This window comes from Nicrophorus vespilloides, unplaced genomic scaffold, assembly GCF_001412225.1.
Source record: "Nicrophorus vespilloides isolate i.1.1-1 unplaced genomic scaffold, Nicve_v1.0, whole genome shotgun sequence".
In the NCBI taxonomy this organism is placed as follows: Eukaryota; Metazoa; Arthropoda; class Insecta; order Coleoptera; family Silphidae; genus Nicrophorus; species Nicrophorus vespilloides.
The window spans coordinates 99,549-115,910 of NW_017099582.1; the positions used below are offsets into that span (position 1 = coordinate 99,549).

Genomic DNA, 16,362 nt, shown 5'->3' on the forward strand with positions numbered 1-16,362 from the left:
AAATATTTTAAGTTTTTTTTTATAGTGGACAATTTAAAAAGCAAATGGTGATAGCCAATTAGAAAAGAAAAACCGCCTAAAATATAAAGAATTTAATTAATGTATTCAAAGAAAAAATATGTTTATTAGCCAATTGAAATAGAAAAATCACCTAAAATATAGAGAATTTAATCGATTAATTAAGTTCATTAAAAAAATGGTTGATAGCCAAATTAAAAGAAAAATTACATAAAATATACAGAATTTAATCGATACATTTATTAAGTAATTAATAAACATAACATTGATGTGTTAGCAAACATTACGTTATCATGAAAATTCACATTAATAATATTAATATTAATCGCATTAGCGATAGTAAACAGATAAAGTGTAAATCAATAACAAAATTTGGCTGTTATCGTCGAGGACTTTCCTTCATTAACGTGTAGTAAACACAAAAAGGAGGTATAATAAAATGCGCACGTTCGTACATTTCGGTCATTTCGCAGCAAATTTATACAATCCGAGCGTCGTTTCTTTTGTGCCTTAATTTCTTCGTAAACACAATCAATTTCGCTCGTCTTCACGGCCAATTAATTTAGCGAAAAAAGCAACAATGCACAAATAAACGTTTGTAGCCGCAACAACAGATGCAACTTCTTTATTGCTTCAATAACCTAAGGAAGAGGCTGCTTTAAAGCTACGTTTTTAAACGTGAAAATGTCAACTTTAAATGTTAAAGTATCATAAACAAAAGTGTATTTCAAATTTGAGGTTAGGTAATTTAAGATTAGGTTACGTTAGTTTATATTAGGTTAGGAAAATTTAGGTTAGGTTACATATTATTTAATTTGTTCCAATGTTTTCAAATGCGACATCTATGATTTTTATTGTGTTACAATATAACCGTATACAGGGTCGTAAAATGAAACTTTTCGTATTTTATATTAGGGTTAGGTAAGTATAGGTTATGTTATATATTAATGAAGTCCTTCAAACGTTTAAATATGCGACATGTATGGTTTTATTCTATGTGTACATTGCAATTATACAAGGTCGTAAAATGAAACTCTTGACATTTTAGATCAAGTTAGGTAAGTTTTGGTTAAGTTACATATTTGTATTAGTTAAATATGATTTTACTATAAGGCTACCTTGTAATTAAACAGGGTCGTAAAATGAAACTTTTGATATTGAAAGAAATCCTCATTTTACAATCATATCTTCAAATTTATATTGTCATTCTTTACAAAATCCATCAATAATTGTTACTGTAGAAAGTCGTAAAACGGGACCTGCATTCAATTTATTTAATTAATAGACTCTAGTAGATTCTTGCGATCTATATAAATCGAATATGCAATATTATTTATATTTAAAATGTGTAAGTTTTCAGTGATCTCTAAATATATACGCAAAATTACTTTCATCTATTTATACGCAGTATTTTAAAATCCCATTCGCGAGAGGACGGAGTGTCAGTATATTTAGATTTTCGGTAAATAGAATATAAAAGTCCAGTGCATAGCATTACAGAAAAAAAAAACTAGTATGCAAATTAAAGTAGTAGTAATAAGATTGATTTACTAATATCGAATTTGTTTTAAACAGACTTTGTTTTTGTAATAAGTTTTAATATTCGTAGCGTTACAGATTGATATGAAGAAGACAATGTGTTGTATAATTTGAATAAACAGCAGTATTTTCAGGTATAGATCAATACGACATCTATGAACTAATTATTATAACTTTTGACATTTGACGTTGTCAGAATAAGATGTGACATCTATAAATAAATTTGTTAAAAACTATGCAAATAAGGTCTCTTTTTACGACTTTTTTTTATTAAAGCTTTTTTCAAAATCATTTACTAATTGACAAATAGAAAATTACATAAAGATTAAATTTTCGGCGTTTCTGGAAAATTCATTTTACGACCTTGTTTTCAGGAATATAATAAGGTTGAGAGAAGGAAGAGAATAAAAAAAAATGCAGATTTTTATTAATGATTTAAGAGATGATGAGCACTAATAGACTTTGTATATAATAAAGTATAAATATTTGAAGAGCATAAATTGCGGACAGCTGTATTAATTACACCATAAAATTAAACATATTTTCCATCGCTGAAATATAGAATCCTCATAGTTACTTGCATATGTACAAGTACTTTGACATTATGAATAATGCGTGAAGTTAATACTCTTGAGGTCAATACTCTATCACCACGGAAACGCATAGCTTTTTTTTGTGTGTATGTATACAGATTTCAATTGTTTCTCGTGCGCAAAAGTGCGTCCTTCGGGGTTAGTACGCGTCGAAATTATAAATATTTGTAGTGCGGAGCGTGCACATCGAAAATAATTTGCAATAAATTTGGAAACAAATACTTTGGCAACGATCCAGAAACTTCACGTCGATTCACACACCGTGTTCCTCTTCCTCTCGCACCGGAGGAGGTCCATCGTCATCATCGCCGCGTTAATTAATATATGAACAGCTCAAAGAAGAAAGACAAATGAAGATCAGAGAGTGGGTGGAAACAAATGCATTCGGGAATAGTGCATTTGTTTTTTCGAAAATAACACGTGCGATCTCAGTGAATGACGAAGAGGATTTGTTTCAATGCAATTTTTATACATGTCGGTTCTTTGCATTTAGATCTTCACTGTTGTAGTAAATTCTTCAAATTAAAGATATTTCATATCCTTTTGAATTAAAATCTTTTTGTATCAACATTATTAAATAAATTGTAGGAAACATTATTGTTTTTACATAAACTCTTCCAAAAGTTAAACAATTTTTAACTTTCGTATTAAAAAAACAACGATTTCCTCCCTTTGACATAAGGTGACAGCTGTCTTTTCGCAACCCCATATGTTGACAAACGCTACCTTACTATCTTTCTCAACCTTTTAAATTTTAATGCGTCACAAAATGACAGCTGTCACCATGTGTCAAAGGGTGTACAAATACATATGGACAAATAAATAATATTTTTTAACAATTAAACTACGAACTTTTATTATAATAAAATTGTTATAAAATGAAGAAACAAAAACAAAGACACGATAAAATATGTATGGAATGAAGGAACAATATTAAAAAAAAAAAGATAATTATATAACATTAAAATAAGAGTTTTAATAAAAATCTACGAATCTCAGTTTTTGTCTTGTAATTGTAGAGGATGAATAAATAGTAATGATAATTTAACGATAAAACCACGAACTTTTATTACAATAAAAATGTAAAATGAAGAAATAGGACAAAGAAACGGTAATGGATTTTGTCTTTTCTGAGGATGAATAAACGGCAGAGTTAGATAATATACATGTATATTTTTGTTTATCCCTGAACAATCTCGGACCCTAAATGAGTGTGAATCATCGACGATTCAGAGAAGTAGTACGAATTACAGACGAGAGAGCAAAGAAGAGGGAAAAAAAAACCTGAGTAGAAGGAAATAAATAAATGAAAAGGTCTGGTCGTGCGAGAGCCAAATCCCCAGCCAAATACATTTTTAGAAAATTATTATGAAATTACACGCGCCTCTCCGTGACTCTCTCTCTCCGCTCTCCTGTCTAGTCTGCAAATACATCTACCCAAAAAAAATAATATTTGATCCCTTCTCTCCGCAAAAGTTAGTTCGAATTAATCATTTCGCAATTCTTCATACAATTACCTCTACCAAAAATTGAATGCCTTCAAAAGTTCTTGCGTCTTCGGAATCCTTTCAATTCAAATTAATCATTTCGCATCTTTTAATTACGTTCGTTAATTCTGGCTGTCCCTTCATTTGCGGCTGGAAAAAAAAGCAAGAATAGTTTTAAATATTTTCAGTTTGATTTATGTAAATTGTTTAACATGATTCCTTTTGATTTTGATGAACGAACATTACTGTTAATGTGTTTTGAAGAAAGAGAATGAAACAAAGAAAAGAAGGCTTAGAATGTATATAAATTTATAACGAACCATTACGTAAATGTGCGTGGGCAAGGACCGGTGCAGCAAGGAATTCAAGTGCTCTTGTCTTAAAGATGGGCCGTCTGTACTATTTTCAGGCACGCTCAGGACTAGCCTAGGCAATGACACACTGCCCGCTATTAACGGATACAGGTTGTACTTGAGCTTCCTCCTGTCGCCTGGTAAAATCGTCGTCTGGAACTGAAACACGAAGAGAAGAAAACATAGTCGTTTTATTTTTTCTTTTATAAAAAAAAAATCAACAACAATTGGGTGAAAAAAAAACAGGGGATCAACTTTCCTACCGGTTAGATAATATCGGTTTAAAAATGTGGAAAAAACTGGAGCAACGAGCGAAAACAAGTAGAAATAAAAATATACACGCGCAAGCGGAGAAAATGAAACACTTGTATATATATAAAAAAAACATGTACATAAATAAATAACGTTTGAAACGGTGTCAAAGCAATTTTTTAAATAAATTGGATGACAAAATCAGGCATGTTTCGTTTCAAAGCTTCGAACATCTTTGAAATTCTACCGCGTTTCTCTTCTTTATTTTTTTTTGTATAAATTTAAAACCCACGACAAAGTGCAAATGTTCGCGACAGTCAAAAAACACAGCTCCTCGCATTACTTTCACAGAATTACTCAAATTTATCGTTCTGATTACGGAAGAATGGTAAATATTACAAATTTGTCTCTAAATCCATTGGAAAGGCCGAAGTTTTGTAATTAATTTGCATATTTGATGATGTAATCAGCGTGCGTGGTTATCGAGTAATTAGATAAAACGTAATTTATCAAATTTAATTGGTGCTTATTAATTAAACTTTTCCAAAAAAAACTAAAATTATGAAAATTTTATAACGCAACGATTGATAACCATAACAAAAACTGAATATGAGAGAATAATAATAATCAATGTGGATTTTCGTAAAGGAAAACGTAAACTCTCTGCGATTCTCGCAGGAAAAAAATAATAAATAAACATTAAATCATACGGGAGATGGCGAAATGTTTTTAAAATATTTACAGAGGTCGGGTAACGGATTTATGGAGGCTTTTGTCTTCGCCTAGAACGAGTATTCTCACCTGCTTGTGACCGGCAAACATGAAAGCCTCGCTTCCTTCGACGCTCACGTCCAGTTGGATGAGATGATGCGATTTGTTCTTCAGCTGGTATTCGACCAGAAGAGGAGTCCGGACCAATCCGTAAGCTGGAAGAGATACGCTCAGGTCCAGAGGGATGAAATCGACGATCAATCCGTTGATGGGTATCTTCGTGATCGTACTCTCGCCATTCGCACTGTAATCAATAAAAACTGCATCAGTAATGAAGAAATATAAGACTGATAAATATATATTTCATTAAAATAGTTAAGCAAAGTGCGTCGCGAATGGGTGACCATTAATTTAGTAAAACACGTACACTGAGAAACTCAATTGGCTATGGTAGTCATGGATACTAATAATATTCTGTATGTTATATTTGCTATAGTCACAAATCCTAAGCTGTATACTTGTGAAATATATTCAAATTACACTTGACAAGTACAATAAGAAATGCAAAACAGTAGTCGTGGATACTTACACTACGCAATACATTTTACATTAGTATAGTTAAGCAAAGTACGTTGCGAATGGGTGACCATCAATTTAGTAAAACACTTGACACGTACATCGAGAAACTTAATTGGCTATGGTAGTCATGGATACTATTAATATTCTGTATATTATATTTACTATAGTAACAAATCCCAAGCTGCATACTTGTCAAGTATGTTCACATTACACTTGACAAGTACAATGAGAAATGCAAAACAGAAGTCGTGGATACTTACACTACGCAATACTTGACAGATTACTTGAGAATTATTTTGCTAAATTTTACATTAAATAAAATTTGAAAATAAACAGTTTTGGGATGATGATGATACAAATTCGGAAAGATAAAAATACAGTTACCCAATAGTTAACGTGATTCCACGACAATAATGTAGAAATGTACATTTTTCTTTAGTATAGTTAAGCAAAGTACGTTGCGAATGGGTGACCATCAATTTACTAAAACACTTGACATGTACATTGAGAAACTCAATTGACTATGATAGTCATGGATACTAATAATATTCTGTATATTATATTTACTGTAGTAACAAATCCTAAGCTGTATACTTGCCAAGTATATTTACATTACACGTGACAAGTAAAATGAGAAAAGCAATACTTGAGAACTATTTTGCGAAATTTTTCATTAAATAAAATGTGGAAATAAAAACAGATTTGGAATGATGATGATGGTACAAATTCCGAAAGATAAAAATACAGTTTATACAAATGTGTGGACATGTCAACGGTGTATCGGCAATAAAAATGATATTTATGTAATAAACAAGTAGGTTTACAAAATAAAGTTGCGGTAGGATTTAAAAATAGGTGCAAATATTTAGAAATTTAATATATATATATATATATAAAAATACACAAGCACACACACAATGCAGGATCAAAGATCATAAGGGTCATCGTCCTTTAGTTATTGTACTTTATCATTGTTGTATTCGCTAAAAAATAATTGAAAATGTGAAATAACTTGTTTGCATATGTAACCAAAATTCTTTTGGACATAACACAAATGTAATAATGCTCAAGTACAAAGATGTATGCGAATATTTCGCATGATTTACTACAGACGTAAAATATTGCTCTCTCAAAGCTGTGTTTGTTTTTAGTAGTTCTCTGCATATATTTTTTTTGTTTAAATTTAATTTTAGCGCAAAGATAATATATTTCCAATACGTTTGTCTGTAATTACAACTTATTGCATAATTCATTTACTTTCTTTTTCAAAAACAAGACTTTTTTAATTTTATACATTAACTTGTAATATTTTCATACTTTTCATAATTACATAAGAAGTGGTCTTTTATTTAATGTAATTATCGAGATATGGCGATTTTTCGATAATTTTCAGGACCTCACGTTTTATTTAATTACAAGATAACTAGGAAAATCAATTGGATTACCAAATATGAACAACTTTGGCAAAACTTTGGGCTTTTCAATGAGCCTACATACAGATTTAAGGTGATTACCGTTTTCCTGTAGTTCACGGATGAAATCTTTCGAAAATAATATATAGTAATGTGTACATTTGGTTGCATATATTACAATATTTGTTTACTTTTAATTACACATTTTTAGACCTTTATTTCCTTGTTTTGATATAAAAATATAGTAAATAATATTAATTTATAACAGAGATTTAGATTGTTTTACAAAAATAAAGATTTTTTTGTATTTTTTTTTACATCTATTGCGGTTCTTCTATGATAAGTATTGTTACCAAATATTAATTAATGACCGAGATATGGCGATTCTTCAATAACTTTTGACGTTTAATCAGAATTATCACCCATCCTCATGTTTAACTTTAGTTATCTGTTATTTTTAAATAAATTTGTAACATAAGACTTACCGTTTCCAATGTATGGTGTAGTTACCAATCAGGATTGGTGAATCGCTAACTTTGCTGGTATTGGCCATGTAAATCTCTGAAGCGGTTTCCCCATTGGACACCTCGCATCCAATCAGCTGACTAGATATGCTCACATCCTCGTTATGAACGTTATCATGCTACAAAACCAATCCAAAACATAAAAAAAAACATTGCGAATGCTAAAACATTCTTACATAATCTAATTCGGTGTTCTCAATAACCAAAGGCCACGGTGAAAGACAATTTATGATTGGCATAATAACGAAAGTCTCATCGACGTAATGCTTGATCAGCTCTTCGAAGTGCGTGGTGAGGATCTTCGTGGAGAAATCGAAGGGTTTTACGACTGAGACGTGAATGAATTCCTCCATGGAACTTGGTATAAGATCGTCGTTGTGTAGATTAAAGGAAACATTGACTTGCAAATTCCTCTCGCCGGTGGTGAAGGCTCTCATGTAGAGAACAGTAACGCATTGATCGCTAGGACTAATATCGCCTAGACTCACCTTGATAGGAAGTTTCTCCAATTCATTATCCAAGCTCATCTGCTTGAATTCCGCTGCACAAAACAAACCACAAATCATTCAACTTGTAACTCGAAATTTACACTAAGATTACTTGTATCTGATACATCATCATCTTGAAGGCTGATCTCGAAGATCAAATTGTTGACCTGATAATCCCGGGAATCAGCAAGATTAATCCTAATCTTATACCATTCTCCAACTAAAGCTGGTTTTGCGTGCTCGAAATGCATCGCCAATTTGGAATGTCTTGGAACGACGCTGCACTTCAGCAAAGCTTTGATGTTATCGAAATCGATCGACTCGCAGTTGCGGAAATGCACCAATTCCATTGGAATAGATTTAATATCGTTCCCCAAACCATTAAACTGCAAATCGAAGAGCGGATTTTGCATGTGACCCAAGTACAGATGAACCGAAGAGATCTCCAACTCTTTATTAATATCCGCCGGATTCGGTTTATACTCGATGATGAAGCGTTTCACTTGACCGGCGGCGAAGCAAAAGTCCTGATTTGTAGTAGTCTCCACGCAAATCTCCGTGTTTTTAACGTAGTTTTCCAACGAGATGGAAATACCGAGAAGAGTGATTTGAAAATCGGACGAATTCCGAACGAGTATCTCGATGATCACGAGTCCATCGACTTGGTACTTCTCTTCCTGAAATCTCACCTTGCAATCGAGGCACGAAACGATGTTGTTCATTTCCAACTTGTACGTTTGCGGTGCTTCGCCGAGGAGGTTTTTCCAGAGAACGCGCGATTTCTTGATCTCAGGAAGGATTACGATTGCTTCCGGGCATTGTTTGCGGAAGACGCTGTTCAGGTTTTCGAAGATCTGAAGCTTTTGCGATTTGGGTAGCGTGGATTTACTGCCGAGGAGTTCCAAGGTGAAGATCACGTAATCGTCGATGCGAGCCGTGAGGAAGGCGCACTGCAGAGCTTTGTACAGGATGTGTGAAAGCAACGACCACCAGCATTCGGAACGATAATCCCATAGCATATGAGAAAACAATCTGAAATCGAAGTTTTGTAAGTTTTTGCTTAAAGGAAATCAATGTTCTTTAACTGACGTTAATGCTTTGCCGTAGTCTCCGGAATTGTAGTATTCATCGGCCATCTGGACAACCAAAAATCGTCTAGTTCTTGGACATCTGTACGTCTTGAACTGGGCAACAGCGAGTCCGTACAGCGTTATGATAATGATCGAATGATTCACTTGATTCTCCAAGAACTGTAGCGCTTTGATACCGTTCCATTCGACCTGAGGATCCGGAGGATCGGACGTCATCTTGCCGGGTCTCCACGGTCTTTGACCGTAAAAGTCCATTGTTGCGATACCTTCGAGCGGATCAGGAAGCGGATATACATTTGAGCCCTAAATACACATCAACAATACCATCAAAAATTGCGGATCACAGATAGTCAACATCACGTCATTTTTGACAACTAATTAAAGTGGATACTACTTACAAGTTACGCGATACTTGACAAGTTAATTATTGCGTTGATCACCACCTAAATTACCTTACATAAATCCTCACACGCCTTCTTTCTTAGTGTAGCATGATGAACGGCTTGTTGGTAGTAAAGACCAGGATGCTGCGTCTGCACGGCCGGAAGACCGAGCTTAACAGCCTCGTCGAAGATATCCCCAAATACTTGATTCCTTCAATTAGACAAAATCATCATTAAATCATCTTCAAGATCCAGTCAATAAACATACTGCAAAGCCATCCACGCGTGATGCTCGAAGGACAACTCCTGAAAACCGTAGCGCGTCTTGAAGCGTTCCGTGTGCGCTTTGAACTGCGAAATTGCATCCCTCGGTAAATTCAAAGAGAACATCAGCCTGCAAAGCTTGTAATTAATAAATCCTGCGACGGTCCTGATCTCCATAGCGTTCGTATCCACGATTCTAATCTCCAGTAAATTGTTGTAGGCGTGCGTGTAATGTCTGCAATACAAACATTAAAATGAGCATTTCAATACTATTTAAGAGCATACTTGTGAGCTCCATGCAAATCCTGCTTCAGCTCGCTCAGGAATCCCATCTTGAACTGATGACGAACGAAGAGGTATTGATGCGTCTGCTTCTGCAGATGCTCCCTGTGACTTTTCACGTTTCTAATCTCGGTGTGGTAATAGTTCTGTGCCAAATCGTTGAAGGCACCGGCCAGACGTGTTGCGTATCCTTGAAGATGATCTCCATGTGGAAGGACGAAGAGCGAGTTCGGGTTCAATTCGCAGCTGGTGCAAAGAGCGTTCACCCTCTCTGTTTGATGGGAATCGTCGTCTCCTGGGTTAACGCTGTGATTCTGTATCAGAACCACTGATAACTTTGTATTCCTTCCTTCCAATGCAACACTATTATACAAAGAAAAAGTTACAACTTGTTACAAAAATACAAAATATGCAATTTCTTCATTTATATAATATCAACATAATCAAATAAGATTATATAGGTTGGTCCACACTATCCATCATTTGATACCTGAAATTATGTCAGGTGTACCAACAATAATATTGTTTTAACTTAGTTATTGGTTTCCAAAGATTCAAATGTGTAGAAAAATGTACCAACTTTGGTTTTAAGTATCAATTACAAAAAAGACAATCTTCAATTAGAACTTAATCAAGTAAGATCTCTTACCGAATGCTCTGCACTCTTGAAGCACACTCAATCATCTTCTCATTCCACTGAGGATCATTCCAATCCAGATCATAGAAAATGACCATAACAGCAGGTATCTTATTGAGATGTTTCTCCATCCAATTCTTCTTCAAGATCCCTTTAGGAATGTACCATTCATATGAATTCCTCTTCGGCTTGACCACAGGAAACTCATAAGCATTATCAATGAGTTTATAGTTGAGTCCAGAAACATCAGTCTTCGTATTACCAAAAACATCCCAAATACTTTTGTGGGTGGCATTGTTCCTAGTATCCAACCCACTTATCCCAACCAAAGACAGAGGTTTCGCGCACAGTTCCGGAGGAAACGCGTGCTGATCCGGAATAACGTTCTGCATCTTCGAGCTCAATTCTCTATAAGTTTTACTTAAACATAACTTATTTGCAGAGATCCCTGTGGAACAACCCAAGTGACATTTGAAACATCTGATGGATCCACAACAATGCTGAAGTTAGCTACGATCTTAACTCACCATCACCAAAAGTCCCTAAGAACTTCAATTATTTCTACTTCAATATCGATTTATTCTTAGTTTTAGCAAAGATTTCCATTAAATAAACGAATGTTTATTGAGTATTAAGTAAGTAAATAAGTTCGAAACAGTTGCGAATATTTTTTTTTACTAAATAAATTTTTACGTAGTTGGCCGAAATCCATGCGGTTGTTCGTGGTGACATTTTCCATTGGCTTAATGCAATATTGAGAAATGTGATCTACATGTGCTGAAGAACTGCGACTAAATTCAGAAAATTAGAATTATTTCAGTGAGAAACGACGGAAAAGTCTTTATTTTAGTTAATATTAGTTATTTATTACGTGAGTATTCCAAAAAAAGCAAACTTAATCCCAATTTTATGTTAAATATTAAATAATTTTTTTTTTGTGACTCATTTAGAACAGATAGAATGTCGGTGTTTGCGAGGAAGAGAGCCTCTGTGGGGCGGAAGTACACTTCTACGAGTACTTCGAGTAATGTGCAATTCAGTATACCGAATAAAGGTAACCTGCAGGGTATCTTCGAGAACTATTTGGATAGGACTGACACCAAGGATTATGAAACTCTTCTGCTGATGATGAGAGATTACCAACTTAGCGATGAGAACATCATCACTTTGTTGACAGAGGCCACGATGTGTGTGTCCGTTTTGAATGAGGAGCTCCAGCTGTTCATTGAGGCAACATTGAAACTGGATTGGACCACGAGAAGTCCTGGTGTGATATGCATGTTTCAGAGTTTTCTACATGCTTTAATGACTGTGCACAATTGCCACATCAAGTTTATTATTAATAATTTAGTTAAACACTTTATAACAGAAGATAATGTGCAGGAATGGGTGGATAATGAACCCACGAAAGCAGAATCAATCAAATATGATTGTATCCACCATGTCTTTAATATTATGTTAAAAATGTTCCCAATGTAAGTGTGAATTTTATTCCTTGATTTGTGGATAATTAATAATATTGGTTTTCAGGATCAAAGAGGATATATTTTTAGAATTAGTTAGCCAATTCCCTTACATCAACAAGACTGCGCACAACTTTGAAGTGTACCTCTACAATTTGTTAAGGATTGTGGATTACTCTCCACCTTTTAGGCAAGACATCTTGAGGTTGATATTCTCTAAGTAAGTGTAACAGAAATTAATCTTAAGAATCTATTGATTGTATTGTTTATTTACTTTAGATTAGTTTTAATGGACGCTCACGCTCCGAAAGAGGAGATTTCTCGATTGGAAGAGGAAGAGGACGTTTTTGAAATGGATGAGAAGACCGAAATGAGACTGCCCTTAGCCCATGCACTTGATGTCAGCATGAAAATGATCTTCGACAACTTCGAAACCATATGCTGTACACCAGAAACGAAGCAACTCGACTGGGAGAAAGCTAAAGGTAATATAATTAATCATCTCACCTAAATTGTTTGTTCCGTTACATTGTCTACCGGAAATATCTTTGTTTTATTATCTATATGTATGGGATTTAGCCACAAGCACTGCGACATGTGGATAAATCGAGTTTTTAATTTGATACACTGCTTTAAGATTAAGAGCGAAGTATATGATATGCCTTACGAGATCTCTCGTTTTTTCGGCAGAACTGACTGAAATGTAATAATCACTTGAAGAAGATTGATCTGATGAAACACGACACACCCGTGGGGGGATGCGAAACCGATTCTCGATCAGTTGATGATCAATTCCCAGAGGTCTGTATATGGTCTGAATATTTTGTTACGAAACGATGTTTTTGTGTAGTTTGTCTACCGATGGAGACGCGCGACGATTGTTTCCGTTCATCTCTGAACTGATGATGCGTTTTGCATGTTTGTTGATCTCGATTTATTTAGGTAGGTGTAAACGAGATCGAAACGTTGCATTTAGCGGCGGGAGCAGTCGTTTCTGCGTTTGAAGTCAAGACAAATTACGTGCATTAATTAATTCTTAATTTGGATTTTTGTTGGATGCGAAAAACAAATCGACAATATGAAAGTGCGCTTCTTCGCTGAATGGAGAGAGGATCTGAATTGCTCGTGATAACTTCGATATTGGGAATTAAGTACTCAACTCAGTTCGATATAAATTTATTTTTTATATATATATATATAATTTTTATATGATCTCTCTTGATCGGATGGTTCGGAATATTTGTGCACGTTTGTATGTTTTCCTTTCATTTCACCACCAAATCATCATTCTCCTCTACCTTTAATTTTAACTTAAACTTCATATAATTAAGAGTCTATATCGAAATCCCGACAACCATAATCTCGACAGTATCAAAATCCCGACCATTTTAGCAATTCAACTTTGTTTTGCGTCTAATCAAAAACATAAAAGATGTTGTCGGGATTTTAACAGTGTCGGGATTTTGTTCCGAACCGTATAATTACACCTATTTCCATCTTCCAACATTAAATCCATTTCAAACTACAACTGCCACGTCTTCTCTACTCTTGCTCACATATTCATCTTTATTTTTCAGGTTGAAACTTGAACTTCATCACTAATATAACTTGTAAACTTTTCAACTACTAAACTACCTTCACTTGATTTCCAAATAACAAAAAGTTTATGATGAAATTCACTTAACAAAATTAATATAAACCAATTAACAAAAATTCAATTATAAATTAAGAACTTTACTAAATTATTAATAACGTGACTAATTTGTACAAATTGAAGGATTTTTCTTGATACAATTTTACTAATGTAGTTTGAACCGACCATCAAAGAGCGTTTCCTTATTTCTCTCTTTTAAAAAAAATAAATGGAATGTTAGATATGATTTACACCTATCTGCAACGCAATTTTAATTTGTTTATTCGTTGTCGTTAGGACTTTACCTGGAGATGCTGAACATATTCGACGAGGTGATTCTTCCGACCTTCAACATCCACCACGTACAATTCGTGATGTACTACATCTGCAGTCTGAAAAGCACGTTCTCTGAAGCCTTTTTGAACCATCTGTGGAAGAAAATTAACTCCACCGCTGTACCGACAATACTTAAGCAATCAGCAGTTTATTACATGGGAAGTCTCATTGCTAGAGCATCGTTCATTCCTTTAAGGTAATTGAGATTATTATTATATAATTAATTGATTACATGATTAATCTTTGTTTTGCAGTATGTTAAAAGGAACTTTGCAGCAATTCGCCGAATGGATACACGCTTATATCCTAAGGCAAGATGGTTTGGAGTTTGTGCATTGCGATATAAGGCATCACAGTTTGTTCTACTGCATTTGCCAAACGCTCTTTTACGTCGTCGCGTTCCGTCAAAAGGATTTAGTCAACACAAAGAAGAGTGAGTTTTTTTTTTAATTGTATAGCTTTCTCTTGATATTAATGTTATTTTTATTGCAGATATAACGTTTTTGGAGAGTCTGAATTTGGGCAAAATCGTCTTGTCTCGACTAAATCCATTGCGCGTCTGTCAACCAGCCGTTGTGCAGAATTTCGCTGCGGTTACCAGAACTTATCAATTGGCATATTGCTACACTGTAATGGAGCACAACGCTAGGAATACTATGCCTACAATTTACTTGGATGAGCACGGATCTGTCGTTCCCATGAAGAACGTGTTGGATTGTTTTTTCCCATTCGATCCTTACGTATTGAAAAGGTAATGTTAAGATCAATTTCACAAATTACAATTAACTAAATGTCTATATCTTCAGATCAAGTGAACGCGTTGCTCCGCATTACATTAAATATCAAGAACCAGACTGTGACGATATGTACGATGATGAGCAGAAGGAAACCGAAGAGGACGACTTCCTCAACGATTCGAGGATGTCTAAGAAGTTCTCCGAGTTCTCTTACGGGACTTCACCAGGCTTCAAGATGGCCGTTAGTTAGATTATTCGATTGTTTCGAGAAACAAATGTGTATTGATGATACTCAGTTATTATTTTCTGTACGTGTACAATCGATTGTATTATCATTTATTTTCGCAATTTTTTTTTATACAATAAACCATCGTTTTGCGTTTAATGTATGCTGTAAGTTGTGTTTAGTTTTAAATAAATCTATATTTTTTTATATATATATTTTAGACGCGTTTGTTCCTTATTTAAAATTAGAATATATGTAAATTTGGTTGCATAACGATTTTCACTTTTATTTATTTTATAAACAATAGTTTAGTTTTTACTTTAAGGTGTACTTAAATTCGAAACTAAGTGTTAAATAAATCTATATTTATATAAGCAAGACGTTTGTGCATTACTTCAAATGAAAATAGGTGCAAGTTTGGTTGCATGACAATTTTCAAACATTTCTTATTATTTTTTATAATTAAATTTGTTTCATGGAAAAATATTACAATAATAACTTTTGCCCAAACACTAGTACTTATTTCATTATTGTTTTCAGTAAATAAAGGTAAGTAAATATACAATATATAAATATTACTGTAAAATTCTTTATTTGAAGAAATTAGTAAAAATTAACATTTTCATTTTGTTTCATTCATCTATTTCTTAATATTTATTGCAACAAATGTATTAGAAACTTAATATAATAAGAAAAATAAAACTGCAAATGCTCTGTGTCTTATTTTGTGTAATTTGTTTAAATGTAAACGTAACGTAAGTAAACATATAATAAATAATTATTATAAATGTATATTTGTATATTTTCTTTGGATTTTGTTTAACAAAACAGCTTCAAAATTATCAAATTGTTTGTTTCTTTCAATCCACTATAGAAATAAGTGTTGCATATACATCTTCAAAATTGGTCTATTTCGCAAGCCCGAGAACCGAAATACCGTCTATTAAAATCCCGACGTTCGAAATCCCGACTGTATCGAAATCCCGACAACCATAATTCCGACTATATCAAAATCTCGACAACCATAATTTCGACTGTATTAGAATCTCGACAACCATAATCCCGACAAACATAATCCTGACTATATCAAAATCCCGACTATATCGAAAATTTTTACAATATCATTTTTAAATTATTTCGGAGCTTTGTCACGTTGTGGTACACTTTTATTAGTAATAACAATAAATTATTATTAATTTATTTGATTTTGTTGAATTATTCATAATAAGCCATAACATTATGAAGTAATGTCAAATACAATTAGATTATTAATTGTTATTATTTATTATTAATAACAATTTAAAAGTCACTACACTTTGGAATAATTTAAAAATGGTATTGTAGACATTTTCAA

At 33.6% G+C, this 16,362-nt stretch overlaps 2 protein-coding genes across 4 annotated transcripts; one reads left to right on the forward strand and one right to left on the reverse strand.

The window, feature by feature from the left end:
• Positions 1-3,154: 3,154 nt before the first annotated feature.
• On the reverse strand, positions 3,155-11,190 carry LOC108564821 (trafficking protein particle complex subunit 11). 2 transcript variants are annotated; one of them, XM_017923972.1, is made up of 12 exons: positions 11,141-11,190; positions 10,626-11,061; positions 9,980-10,339; positions 9,699-9,929; positions 9,500-9,641; positions 9,046-9,350; positions 8,069-8,988; positions 7,645-8,009; positions 7,430-7,587; positions 5,044-5,257; positions 3,958-4,149; positions 3,155-3,787 (listed from the first exon to the last, which is right to left on the reverse strand). In XM_017923972.1, the coding sequence occupies exons 2-12, from the start codon at positions 11,003-11,005 to the stop codon at positions 3,719-3,721; spliced, it is 3,336 nt and encodes a 1,111-aa protein (XP_017779461.1). In that variant the 5' UTR covers positions 11,006-11,061; positions 11,141-11,190; the 3' UTR covers positions 3,155-3,718. The 2 variants fall into 2 exon arrangements, with proteins under 2 accessions (XP_017779461.1, XP_017779460.1); XM_017923971.1 differs by lacking the exon at positions 11,141-11,190 and having other exon boundaries at positions 10,626-11,114.
• LOC108564822 (RNA polymerase I-specific transcription initiation factor RRN3) lies at positions 11,171-15,154 on the forward strand. Of its 2 annotated transcripts, none has more exons than XM_017923973.1 (9): positions 11,171-11,252; positions 11,311-11,484; positions 11,564-12,088; positions 12,144-12,296; positions 12,356-12,561; positions 14,007-14,241; positions 14,300-14,478; positions 14,538-14,796; positions 14,852-15,154. In XM_017923973.1, exons 3-9 carry the CDS (start codon positions 11,574-11,576, stop codon positions 15,030-15,032), a joined length of 1,728 nt encoding a protein of 575 aa, XP_017779462.1. In that variant the 5' UTR covers positions 11,171-11,252; positions 11,311-11,484; positions 11,564-11,573; the 3' UTR covers positions 15,033-15,154. The 2 variants fall into 2 exon arrangements, with proteins under 2 accessions (XP_017779462.1, XP_017779463.1); XM_017923974.1 differs by having other exon boundaries at positions 11,569-12,088.
• Positions 15,155-16,362: the final 1,208 nt, after the last annotated feature.

Bases quoted from the DNA above. Each gene is read 5' to 3' on its own strand.
- LOC108564821 (XM_017923972.1), bottom strand. From the start codon at position 11,005: ATGCAGAACGTTATTCCGGATCAGCACGCGTTTCCTCCGGAACTGTGC. The intron at 9,642-9,698 runs GTATGTTTATTG...GTCTAATTGAAG, and splicing joins CACGCGTGGATGGCTTTGCA to GAATCAAGTATTTGGGGATA. The intron at 3,788-3,957 runs GTTCGTTATAAA...TTTTTTTTCCAG, and splicing joins CCACGCACATTTACGTAATG to CCGCAAATGAAGGGACAGCC.
- LOC108564822 (XM_017923973.1), top strand. From the start codon at position 11,574: ATGTCGGTGTTTGCGAGGAAGAGAGCCTCTGTGGGGCGGAAGTACACT. The intron at 12,089-12,143 runs GTAAGTGTGAAT...ATTGGTTTTCAG, and splicing joins ATGTTAAAAATGTTCCCAAT to GATCAAAGAGGATATATTTT. The intron at 14,797-14,851 runs GTAATGTTAAGA...CTATATCTTCAG, and splicing joins GATCCTTACGTATTGAAAAG to ATCAAGTGAACGCGTTGCTC.